This window comes from Carcharodon carcharias, chromosome 5, assembly GCF_017639515.1.
Source record: "Carcharodon carcharias isolate sCarCar2 chromosome 5, sCarCar2.pri, whole genome shotgun sequence".
NCBI lineage: Eukaryota > Metazoa > Chordata > Chondrichthyes > Lamniformes > Lamnidae > Carcharodon > Carcharodon carcharias.
The window spans coordinates 1,695,225-1,709,063 of NC_054471.1; the positions used below are offsets into that span (position 1 = coordinate 1,695,225).

Genomic DNA, 13,839 nt, shown 5'->3' on the forward strand with positions numbered 1-13,839 from the left:
CTAGTGCTTGTTTGATGGTCCTGCATTGAATGCAGAGTATATGGTGAGGGAATAATTGATAGAATTGCACTGGTGTTGTATGTTGTATGCGGTACAGGGGTCTGGTAAAAGCAACTGCTCGGCACACTCACATGCTTACTGACTTGTAGAGGTCCTTCACAAAATCACAGAACCACAGCCCAGCATGTCTGCACTGGCTCTCTGAAAGAGCATTCTAGCTGGTCCCACTCGCCTGCCTTATCCCCCTGAGCTTGTACATCTTCTCCTTCAGGTAGCAGTCCCATTGCTGTCAAATACTCACTGCTGTCAGCTGGAGAAGGCTGAGCTGGTGTTGGACCAACATAGTCCAGAGTCTCTCCTTCAACACAAACAGGGGCTGGAGTATTTGGCTGAGCAGGTGTGGGTTGACAGGTCATATTCGAGGAAAAGCCCAGTCTCTTGCCTGCAGAATTGGAGAGATCAGGCCTGGCTTGCAAGCCTGGGGTAGAGTGGACGACAATGCTGTGGCCAGCCACTGACTCGAGATCATGTCTGTCCATGGTAGTCAGTTCAGTTCTGGTACGGAGGCAACTGAGATTAAAGAGTTTTCCATCTCGGCAGTATTTAATACTCACACCGACAGTATTTAATACTCACACCGGCAGTATTTAATACTCACGCCGACAGTATTTAATACTCACACCAACAGTATTTAATACTCACGCCGGCAGTATTTAATACTCACACCGACAGTATTTAATACTCACGCCGGCAGTATTTAATACTCACACCGGCAGTATTTAATACTCACACCAACAGTATTTAATACTCACACCGGCAGTATTTAATACTCACGTCGGCAGTATTTAATACTCACACCGGCAGTATTTAATATGCACACCAACAGTATTTAATATGCACACCAACAGTATTTAATACTCACACCAACAGTATTTAATACTCACACCGACAGTATTTAATATTCACACCGGCAGTATTTAATACTCACACCAGTGGACAGTTGATCTTTGGGGTGAATTGCCTGGTAGGTTGTAAATAGTATTGGGGGCTGACACACAGCCTTGTTTGACCCTGGGCTGGATTTTGAAGGGGGCTCTTCCATTCAGGATAGCTGCAGTCATATCATTTCTTCCCAAATCAGTAGGAGGACAGTGTGGGCTCTCGGTGTGAGTGAGCGAACAACCCAGCAGCTGGGAAACCTCCACTGGAATACCATGGAGGCCACAGGCTTTGTTGTTTTTCATGGGTTTGATTGCTGGCTGGTTGTTCACCATGGATTCTACAACAGGCTACTGGGGGAAAGCCTGGAGAGCATCAGTTGTTATTATAGATTCACAGTTGAGGAGTTGTTCAAAATGTTCTTTCCAGTGTTACCAGGCGGTGTGGTCACCTTTTAGAAGGGAAACACCATTCTGTAAGCAAACGGGATTTTGTCAATTTGACCTTGGTCTATTGTTGGTCTTGATGGCTTCAAAAAGCTTGGCCTGTCGTGGCGGTCAGCACACTGTTAGATCTCTCAGGCTTTCTATACCCACCTTTCGTCCTTTGTCTTTGGGTCACAGCCTTGAACTGTTGGAATGCTGCCTGCTTGACTTCTGGCCTTGGGTTGCTCTGCCAGGCACTGAGGGCTGTTTGTTTTTGTTCTAGGAGATCCCATGTTTCAGCATTGTTTCCATTGATCCTGGTGATGACCATGCTCGGACCCAATGGTCTGGGCGCAGGGAGAGATGGTTACGTAGTGGACATGTCACTGGACCCCTAACCAATAGGCCCAGTCTCGTGCTCTGGGGGACGTGGGTTCAAATCCCAACATTCCAAACTGTATAGGTTAAAGTTTTATTTCTTTGACGATGAAGATGGTGATCCCTCAGTATGTGGTTCCCCAGCCAGGAGGAAGTGGGACAGCCTATTTTGAGAGCACCTTTTCTAGATCCTTCCCCATTTGAGGTGAGCAGCGGGTTTCCTGAAAAGGACAGCTCAGTCACAGTTGCTGCTATCCAAAGGTGACCCTGTCCCAATGCAGGTGTCCAACAACCTTCATGCATCTGTTGTCTGTGTGCAGATTCTCAACTTGAGACTCCCAGGTCACAGCTCTGTCCCCATTGCCAATTCTCCATCGCCAAAAGGCTTGTTGAGTGCCTCCTGGTAGAAGCCTGTGTGTGACTTTACAACATGGGCACCTTGGGACACTGTCATTGTCCACATGATCTTAACAGGTTGGTGATCAGATTTCAGTGACGGTTGAACCACAATGACAAGGACCATCTTGCTGCTGCAGCCACCTTCTGCCTGTACAGCCAGGGAGACACTCAGTCTTCCTTTGCCTGTTCTACCATCGAGGGCTTTTTGGACCACACTTTGTCTGGCACAACTCCCTGAGCTTGCTGCCAAGGAGTTCCTGATGTCATCACTCGAGGGATTGGAGCACACAAGCCTCTCCACCACATCGAGGTGGCTGGTAAAATGCAGTATGCACAAACCTAAGTGGCCCCTAGACACAATTCCTAACACAGTCCCAAAATGGAGAACTGAAACACAGTCCCCACAGCAACGATCTCTTCACACAGTCCCTAAACGCAGCACACAGTCCCTAAGCGCAGTCCCTAAACACTGCAACTACACCTAACCCAGCTGCTAAACACCTACACTGACCCTTATACACAGCCACCACATGCAGCTTCGCACCACAGACATCGTCCCGAAATCCAGCACTCGGACCCCCAACACAGGCCAAATAAAACGTGCACGCAGCCTGAATATGTGCATCCTGGGGTCAAGGCCGTTTGCTCCAGGAGGAAGGCGACAAGGTGACCCCAGCACTCCAACCTTGCCCCTCCAACCCCACAAACCCACTGCTCTGGCCCCACAACCCCACCACTTCAACGCTGTGGTCTCTCTGCCCCATCCCCTTCTCCCCAACAGCCTGACCCCTTTTCCCTGAACACCCCCCACCCTGATAATGTGACCCTCTAGCCCGTTCAATAGGAACACAATGCCTTCACCAGAGGATCAGCCCAGTGACATACACTCACCAAGGCTCCTTAGACAGCACCTTCCAAACCCACGACCACTACCATCTAGAAGGACAAGGGCAGCAGATAGATGGGAACACCAGCACCTGGAAGTTCCCCTCCAAGTCACTCACCATCCTGACTTGGAAATATATCATTATTCCTTCACTGTCACTGGGTCAAAATCCTGGAACTCCCTCCCTAACAGCACTGTGGGTGTACCTACACCACATGGACTGCAGCGGTTCAAGAAGGCAGCTCACCCCCACCTTCTCAAGGGCAATTAGGGATGGGCAATAAATGCTGGCCCAGCCAGCGATGTCCACATCCCATGAATGAATAAAATAACTACAAGGGCAGAGTGAAGACCCCAGTACTTACCCAGGGCTCCCTGGCAGATGTCAGTGCGCGTGGCTCCTTCAATGAAAAACTGTGGATTTGAGTGTATTTCCTGGAAGGAAGATGGAGGTTGAGAGGGTTACAGAGAGTTTACAACCAGACACACTCCTTATCCAGCTCAAACTAACAGCTCAAAACAATAGTGAGGCAGTAACCCCCACCAGTGTTAATACACATATCATACCCGAGCCACAGAGGAGATGCCACAAGGTCAGAGAGTGGAAAATGTGACACCCTTTGTTCAAGAAAGTGTTGTTGGGCAGCCCGAGTAACTACAGACTGGTCAGTTTAACATCAGCGACGGTGAAGGTTTTAGAAACAATAATCGGGAAAAAAGTGAACCGGCACTTGGAGAGGTTTGAGTTAATGAAGGAGAGAAAAGGTGGATCTGTAAAAGACAAACTGTGCTTTACTAATCGAATTGAATTTTTTGATGATGGAACAGAGAGATACCTCTGTTCAGGAGTGACATCGCAGGAAACCTGCAAGTTCATTGTTTGGTGAGAAGCTGCTGTTAGGGAGTGTGTTTAAATAGCTTAAAACTAGAAAAATCTATCATTTACAAAGAAGTAGCTTCTTGGGTTTCAGTAAGGAACACTGGCAATAGGGAATTAAGTTAAATCAAGTCAAAGTGAAACTCTACCTGAATGTGTGGAGCATTCACAGTAAGCTAGATAATCTAAAGGCACAAATAGAGGTAAAAGGATACGATATAATTGTCATTACAGAAACTTGGCTGCAAGGTGACCAAGACTGGGAACTGAATATTCAAGGATATTCGAGGTTTAGGAAGGATAGACAATAGGGAAAGGAGGTGGGGTTGCACTGATAATAAGGGATGGGATCAGTGCGTTAGTCAGGGAGGATCTCAGATCGGAAGAACATTATGTGTGGAATCTGTTTGGGTGGAGCTAAGAAACAGCAAAGGGCAGCAGACACTGGTCGGAGATGTTTATCTGTCACCAAACGGTAGTGGTAATGTGGGCAATGGTATTAATCAGGAGATGAGAGAAGCTTGTAACATGGACAATACAGTAATCCCGGGTGACTTCAATCTGCATATAGACTGGGTAAACCTCTCGCTGTGGAAGACGGGTTTCTGGAGTGTGATAGGGATGGTTTTCTACAGCAGAATGTTGAGAACAGGCTATTTCAGATCTAGTATTTTGTAATGAGAAAGGGCTAATTAATAATCTTGTAAAAGAATCTTTGGGGATGAGTGATCACAATATGATAGAATTTTACATGATGCTTGAAAGTGAGGCAGTTCACTGAAGCAAGGGTGTTAAAGTTGAATAAAGGGAATTATAAAGGTATGAGGGACAAACTGGCTGAGGTGGATTGGGAAAATATATTCAAAGGTATGACCATACACAGGCATTGGATAGTCTTCGAAGAACTATTACATAGTTTACAGCATCTATATATTCCTTCAAGGTACGAAAACCCCAAAATAGTCAGTCAACATTGGCTGACAAAGGAAGTTAAGGATTGTAGAAGGTTTAAAGAAAAGCTTTATAAAGTTGCCAGAAGTCGTAGTAAACCTGAGGATTGGGAGGTTTGTAGAAACAGCAAAGGAAGACCGGGAAACTGTAAAGAAAGAGAGAATAGAATATAAACTAGCAAAAAACATCAAAATGGACTGTAAAAGCTTCTCTAGAGAGGTAAAAAGGAAGCGTTTGGTCTAAGACAAGTGTGGGTCCATTACAGACAGAGTCAGGAGAATCTCTAATGGAGAATAGAGAAATGGCAGAGAGGCTAAATGATTATTTTGTGTCTGTCTTCACTAGGGAAAATATAGGAAATCTCCCAGATTTAGGGATCCAAGGGACTAGGGAGAATGAGGAGTTGAAGGAAATTAGTAAGAAGATTGCACTGGAGAAATTAATGGGATTGAAAGTAGGTAAATCCCCAGGAGCTGATATTTTGCATCCCAGAGTGTTGAACGAGGTTGCTATAGAGGCAGTGGATGTATTAGTGATCATCTTCCAAAATCCTATAGATTCTGGAATGATTCCTGAAGATTGGAAGATAGGAAATGTCACCCCACTATTTAAGAACGGAGGGAGAGAGAAAACAGACAACTACAGACCTGTTAGCCTTACATCAGCAGTAGGGACAGTGCTAGGATCTATTCTAAAGGATGTGATAAATGGACACTTGGTTAATCATTGGGCAGAGTCAGCATGGATTTGCGAATGGGAAATCATGTTTGATGAACCTGTTGGAGTTTTTTGAAGATGTTACTAACAAAATTGATAAAGAAGAGTCGATCGATGTAGTATGCTTGGATTTTCAGAAGGCTTTTGATAAAGTTCCCCACAGGAGGTTGATTAGCAAAATAAAAGCACATGGGATAGGAGACAATATACTGGCATGGATTAAGGAGTGGCTAACAGGCAGTAAACAGAGAACAGGAATAAACAGGTCATTCTCACGTTGGCAGACTGTGACTGGTGGGGTACCACAAGGATCAGCACTTGAGCCCCAGCTGTTCACAATCTATACCAATGATTCGGATGTGGGGACCAAATGTAATATTGCCAAGGTCACGGATGATACAAAGCTAGACAGGAATGTGTGTTGTGAGGAAGATGCAAAGCGACTACAGGAGGATCTGGACAGACTCAGTGAGTGGGCAAGAACATGGCAGATGGAATATAATGTGGAAAAATGTGAGGTTATCCACTTTGGTGGAAGGAACAGGTGTGCAGAGTATTTCCTGAATGGTAAGAGGTTAGAAAGTGTAGATGTACAAAGGGACCTGGATGTCCTTGTCCATAAGTCACTGAAAGGTAACATGCAAATGCAGCAGGGAATTAGGAAGCGAATGAGATGTTAGCCTCTATCACAAGAGGATTTGAGTACAGGAGTAGAGAAGTCTTGCTTCAACTGTACAGAAGCTTGGTTAGGCTGCACCTGGAGTACTGTGTGCAGTTTTGGTCCCCTTACCTCAGAAAGGATGCTATTTCCATGCAGGGAGTGCAACGAAGGGTCACCAGACTTTCACCATGCTCCGGGGATGTCAGGACTGTTTTATGAAGAGAGATTGGGGAAACTGGGCCTGTATTCTCTCGGGTTTTTAAGAATGAGAGGTGATCTCATTGAAACCTACAAAATACTTGAAGGGATAGACAGGGTAGATTCAGGTGAGATGTTTCCCCTGGTCGAGGAGTCTAGAACCAAGGGACACAATTTCAAAATAAGGGGGAAGCGGCTTAGGACCGAGATGGGGGGAAGTTTCTTTACTCAGAGGGTTGTGAATCTTTGGAATTCTCTACCCCAGGGGGCCGTGGGAGCTCAGTCACTGAGTGTGTTTAAGGCAGAGATTGATAGATTTCTGATTAACAATAACGTAAAGGGTTATGGGGAGAGTGTGGGTAAAAGGCATTGACGTGTTCGATCAGACATGATCGTATTGAATGGTGAAGCAGGCTCGATGGGCTGAATGGCCTTCTCCTGTTCCCATGTTCCTAAAAGTGTGAGGTTGTGCATTTTAACAGAAGGGATGGGGAGAATTAATTTGGACTGAATGGTGTAATTCTACAGAGTTTACAGGGAGAGGGGCCTGGCGCTTCCTGCACGTTGATCTTTGAGGTGAGAGAGAGATTCGCAGAGTATTGGGGATCTTGGCCTTTATTAATAGAGGCATTGAGCTCAAAAGCTGAAGCTTTGTAAAGCTCTGGTTAGGCTCCAACTAGAGCATTGCGTCCGGTTCTGGTCACCGCACTTTAGGAAAGATGTGGGGGTCCTTGAGAGGGTGCGGAGGAGATTTACCTGAATGGTTCCAGGGACAGGGGAATTAACTCCAAGCTTAGGTTGGAGAAGCAGGGACTTCTCCGTGGAGAGAAGGAGACTGAGGGAGATTTGATAGAGATGATGGCAGGTTTAGATAAGGGAGACAGAGAAAAGCTGTTCCCATTGGCTGATGGTACAAGGACTGGGGGACACAGATTGAAGGTTTTGGACAGGAAATGGAGGGGGAATGTGGGGAAGATCTGTTCTGACACAGTGAGTGATAATAACTGGAACTCACAGCCCACGAGGCTGATAGAAACAGAGACCAGCAATGATTTCAAAAGGAAATTGGGTGGGGAATTGAGGGACATAAAGTTGCAGAGCTACAGGAGTAGAGCGGGGATATGGGACTGCTAAAGGAGGAGCCAGCATAGACTCGATGGATGGAATGGCCTCTTTCTGTGTCTTAATGTCTCTATGCTTCTACTTGTTTGGAACAGGTTGAAATAGGAAAAGGTATGATGGAAATGCTAACAGTGAACTTGTTCAGTTCTCTGTCCAAATACAGAGCAGACCGACAACACAGGGACTTTCAAAACAAGCAGAGCAAGGAGGCAGCTCCCAGCTCTACCCCGGATCGAATGGGGAAACAACCCTGTGCTGTTCACACTCTGACCCACACCGGCCATTCAGAATCTCTCCAGCTCTGCCTTAAACATATTCAAAGACTCTGCTCCCACCTCCCTTTGAGGAAGAGAGTTCCAAACACTCACAACCCTCTGAGAGAAAACATTTCTCCTCATCTCTGTCTTAAATGGGCGACCCGGTTATTTTTAAACAGTGACCCCCTAGTTCTAGATTCTCCCACAAGAGGAAACGTCCTCTCCTGTCAATCCACCCTGTCAAGACCCCTCAGGATCTTAAAGGTTTCAGCTAAGTCACCTCTTACTCTTCTAAACTCCAGTGGATACAAGCCTAACCTGTCCAGCCTATCCTCATAAAACAACCCACCCATTCCAGGTATTAGTCTGGTAAACCTTCTCTGAACTGCTTCTAATGCATTTACATCTTTCCTTAAATAAGGAGACCAGTGCTGTACACAGTACTCCAGATGTGGTCTCACCAATGCCCTGTGTAACTGAAGCATAATCTCCCTACTTTTGTCATCAATTCCCCTCACATTATATAACATTCTATTAGCTTTCCTAATTACCTCCTATACCTGCAAACTAACCTTTTGTGATTCATGCACTAGGACACCCAGATCCCTCTGAATCTCAGAGCTCTGCAATCTCTCAGCATTTAGATAATAAGCCTCTTTTTTATTCTTCTGCCAAAATGAACAATTTCACATTTGCCCACATTACACTCCATTTGCCCGACCTTCGCCCACTCACTTAACCTATCGATGTCACTTTGTAGCCTCCTAATGTCCTCTTTACAATTTACTTTCCCACCTATCTTTGTGTGGTCAGTAAATTTAGCCACCATTCCTTCGGTCCCTTCATCCAAGTCAGTTATATAAACTGTGAAAGGCTGATGCCCCAGCACTGATCCCTGTGGCTCACCACTCGCCACATCCTGCCAACCAGAAAAAGACCCATTTATATAAACTGTGAAAGGCTGAGGCCCCACAAACATCCACTCGGAGCTGAGCTGGAGCCTGAGATTCAAACACTGCGACACATCAGGGAGGGGGGGTTCCAGGAGGCAGTCACACCCCCTAGGACAGGCTCTTCCCATTTGGAGTGAGGTCCGTGACTGATTGAAGCAGGAACGGGGATCCAATCGATCGCAATGCACAATCCGCCACTTTACAATTGTCCAGCAGATTCGAGGCTCTTGCAATAAGTGTGGACAAGATCAGGGACTGCGGGGGGGTGGGGGGGAAGAACAAACTGACCAGGGAACTGAGACCTGAACACGGGACTGAGGCCTGAACACGGCACTGAGGCCTGAACACGGCACTGAGGCCTGAACACGGGACTGAGGCCTAAACACGGCACTGAGGCCTGAACACGGGACTGAGGCCTCAACACGGCACTGAGGCCTCAACACGGCACTGAGGCCTGAACACGGCACTGAGGCCTGAACACGGGACTGAGGCCTCAACACGGCACTGAGGCCTGAACACGGCACTGAGGCCTCAACACGGCACTGAGGCCTAAACACGGCACTGAGGCCTCAACACGGCACTGAGGCCTCAACACGGCACTGAGGCCTCAACACGGCACTGAGGCCTCAACACGGCACTGAGGCCTGAACACGGGACTGAGGCCTGAACACGGCACTGAGGCCTCAACACGGCACTGAGGCCTCAACACGGCACTGAGGCCTGAACACGGGACTGAGGCCTGAACACGGGACTGAGGCCTCAACACGGCACTGAGGCCTCAACACGGCACTGAGGCCTCAACACGGCACTGAGGCCTGAACACGGCACTGAGGCCTGAACACGGGACTGAGGCCTCAACACGGCACTGAGGCCTGAACACGGCACTGAGGCCTTAACACGGCACTGAGGCCTCAACACGGCACTGAGGCCTGAACACGGCACTGAGGCCTCAACACGGCACTGAGGCCTCAACACGGCACTGAGGCCTCAACACGGGACTGTGACCTGAACACGGGACTGAGGCCTGAACACGGGACTGAGGCCTGAACACGGGACTGAGGCCTCAACACGGCACTGAGGCCTCAACACGGCACTGAGGCCTCAACACGGCACTGAGGCCTCAACACGGCACTGAGGCCTCAACACGGGACTGTGACCTGAACACGGGACTGAGGCCTGAACATGGGACTGAGGCCTGAACACGGGACTGAGGCCTGAACACGGCACTGAGGCCTCAACACGGCACTGAGGCCTCAACACGGCACTGAGGCCTGAACACGGCACTGAGGCCTCAACACGGGACTGTGACCTGAACACGGGACTGTGACCTGAACACGGGACTGTGACCTGAACACGGCACTGAGGCCTGAACACAGCACTGAGGCCTCAACACGGCACTGAGGCCTGAACACGGGACTGAGGGCTGAACACGGCACTGAGGCCTCAACACGGCACTGAGGCCTCAACACGGCACTGAGGCCTGAACACGGCACTGAGGCCTCAACACGGCACTGAGGCCTGAACACGGCACTGAGGCCTCAACACGGCACTGAGGCCTCAACACGGGACTGTGACCTGAACACGGGACTGTGACCTGAACACGGGACTGAGGCCTGAACACGGCACTGAGGCCTGAACACGGGACTGAGGCCTGAACACGGCACTGAGGCCTGAACACGGGACTGAGGCCTGAACACGGGACTGAGGCCTGAACACGGGACTGAGGCCTGAACACGGCACTGAGGCCTGAACACGGGACTGAGGCCTGAACACGGGACTGAGGCCTGAACACGGGACTGAGGCCTGAACACGGGACTGAGGACTGAACATGGGACTGAGGCCTGAACACGGGACTGAGGCCTGAACACGGCACTGAGGCCTGAACACGGGACTGAGGCCTGAACACGGGACTGAGGCCTGAACACGGGACTGAGGCCTGAACACGGCACTGAGGCCTGAACACGGGACTGAGGCCTGAACACGGCACTGAGGCCTGAACACGGGACTGTGACCTGAACACGGCACTGAGGCCTCAACACGGCACTGAGGCCGGACCAGGGCTTTGCGGCACCGTTGGGGTCGGTATAAAGGAACAAATGCTGTAATCTGAAGGCTGAATCTCGAAGGCCATGTTGCCTGCCTGATGCCAGGGTTAAGGGATGGTGGGTGTTTACACTGGCAGGGGAAGGATCCAGTCATTGTGATCCACGGGGATATGAACAACGGAGACAGGACAAGGTGACATAGTCTGTTTCAGGATCATAAACTTCCACAGGCTAAACTAAAAGGCAGAACCACATAACCTCTGGATTACTACCTGAACCAGGAGCAAACTGGTGGAGTGTCAATAAGTTGAGAGAATTCTATGTTTGCCTTAAAGTTTGGTGTGGGAGAAATGGGTTTCGGTTCATGGAGCAGGAGCAGCAGGACTGGCGAAGGTGGGAGCTGGACCACTGAGACGGTCTGAACTGTGTAGGGACCAGGGTTCAGATGAGCAAGTGAGGTAAGTCTTTAACAGATAGAAGTGGGAATGTGGATTCATCGGAGGGGAGATTTGGACAGTTAAGGAGACAAGAAATGGTAATAATGCAGAATAGTGATACCAATAATATTAATCACACTGTGACAGGGAGGGTCAGAGAGTACCCAATACACCGAGACACAGACAGTACATAATACACCAAGACATAGACATTACCTATTACATCGAGACACAGACAGTACCTAATACACCGAGACACAGAGAGTACCTAATACACTGAGAGACAGGGAGTACCTAACACACCGAGACACAGAGAGTACTTAATACACCGAGAGACAGAGAGTAACTAATACACCGAGAGACAGAGAGTACCTGATAGAGAGTACCTAATACACCGAGAGACAGGGAGTACCTAACACACCGAGACACAGAGAGTACTTAATACACCGAGAGACAGAGAGTAACTAATACACCGAGAGACAGAGAGTACCTGATACACCGAGAGACAGAGAGTACCTGATACACCAAGAGACAGAGAGTACCTGATACACCGAGAGACAGAGAGTACCTAATACACCGAGACACAGAGAGTACCTAATACACCGAGAGACAGAGAGTAACTAATACACCGAGAGACAGAGAGTACCTGATACACCGAGAGACAGAGAGTACCTGATACACCGAGAGACAGAGAGTACCTGATACACCGGGAGACAGAGAGTACCTAATACACGGAGAGACAGAGAGTACAGACACACCGAGAGACAGAGAGTACAGACATACCGAGAGACAGAGTACAGACACACCGAGAGACAGAGAGTAACTAATACACCGAGAGACAGAGAGTACCTGATACACCGAGAGACAGAGAGTACCTGATACACCGAGAGACAGAGAGTACCTGATACACCGGGAGACAGAGAGTACCTAATACACGGAGAGACAGAGAGTACAGACACACCGAGAGACAGAGAGTACAGACACACCGAGAGACAGAGTACAGACACACCGAGAGACAGAGAGTACAGACACACCGAGAGACAGAGAGTACCTAATACACCGAGAGACAGAGAGTACCTAATACACCGAGAGACAGAGAGTACCTGATACACCGGGAGACAGAGAGTACCTAATACACGGAGAGACAGAGAGTACAGACACACCGAGAGACAGAGAGTACAGACACACTGAGAGACAGAGAGCACCTGATACACCAAGAGACAGAGAGTACAGACACACCGAGAGACAGAGTACAGACACACCGAGAGACAGAGAGTACCTAATACACCGAGAGACAGAGAGTACCTAATACACCGAGAGACAGAGAGTACCTGATGCACCGAGAGACAGAGAGTACCTGATACACCGATAGACAGAGAGTACAGACACACCGAGACACAGAGAGTACAGACACTCTGAGAGACAGAGGGTACCTAATACACCGAGAGACAGAGAGTACAGACACACTGAGAGACAGTGAGAACGGAAACACCAAGAGACAGAGAGTACAGACACACCGAGAGATAGAGAGTACAGACACACCGAGAGACAGAGAGTACAAACACACCGAGAGACAGAAAGTACAGACACACCGAGAGACAGAGAGTACAGACACACCGAGAGACAGAGAGTACAAACACACCGAGAGACACAGAGTACCTAACACACCGAGAGACAGAGAGTACAAACACACCAAGAGACAGAGAGTACAGACACACCGAGAGACAGAGAGTACAAACACACCGAGAGAGAGAGAGTACCTAACACACAGAGAGACAGAGAGTACCTAACACACCGAGAGACAGAGTACAAACACACTGATAGACAGAGAGTACAGACACACCGAGAGACAGAGAGTACAAACACACCGAGAGACAGAGAGTACCTAACACACCGAGAGACAGAGAGTACAAACGCACTGAGAGACAGAGAGTACAGATACACCGAGAGACAGAGAGTACAAACACACCAAGAGACAGAGAGTACAAACACACTGAGAGACAGAGAGTACAGACACACCGAGAGACAGAGAGTACCTAACACATCGAGAAAGAGCGTACTGACACAAGAGGGAGAGACAGAGAGTACAAACACACCGAGTGACAGAGAGTACAGACACACCGAGAGACAGAGAGTACAAACACACTGATAGACAGGGAGTACAGAGACACTGAGAGGCAGAGAGTACAGATACACCGTGAGACAGAGAGTACAAACACACCGAGAGTACCTAACACACCGAGAGACAGAGAGTACAGACACACCGAGAGACAGAGAGTACAAACACACCGAGAGACAGAGAGTACCTAACACATCGAGAAAGAGTGTACAGACACAAGAGGGAGAGACAGAGAGTACAAACACACCGAGAGGCAGAGAGTACCTAACACACCGAGAGACAGAGAGTACAAATGCACTGAGAGACAGAGTGTACCTAACACACCGAGAGACAGAGAGTACAAACACACCGAGAGACAGAGAGTACCTAAAACACCGAGAGACAGAGAGTACAAACACACCGAGAGACAGAGAGTACAAACACACCGAGAGACAGAGAGTACAAACACCCCGAGAGACAGAGAGTACCTAACATA

General features: G+C 48.6%; 1 protein-coding gene across 1 annotated transcript in view; it reads right to left on the reverse strand.

Moving 5' to 3' along the window:
* Nucleotides 1-13,839, reverse strand: part of LOC121278077 (calpain-2 catalytic subunit-like) — a 310,699-nt gene that overhangs the window by 267,179 nt on the left and 29,681 nt on the right. The window contains exon 2 of the mRNA XM_041188134.1: nt 3,393-3,462. Coding sequence (XP_041044068.1) covers nt 3,393-3,462 — 70 coding nt within the window. The remainder of the gene's footprint in view (nt 1-3,392; nt 3,463-13,839) is intronic.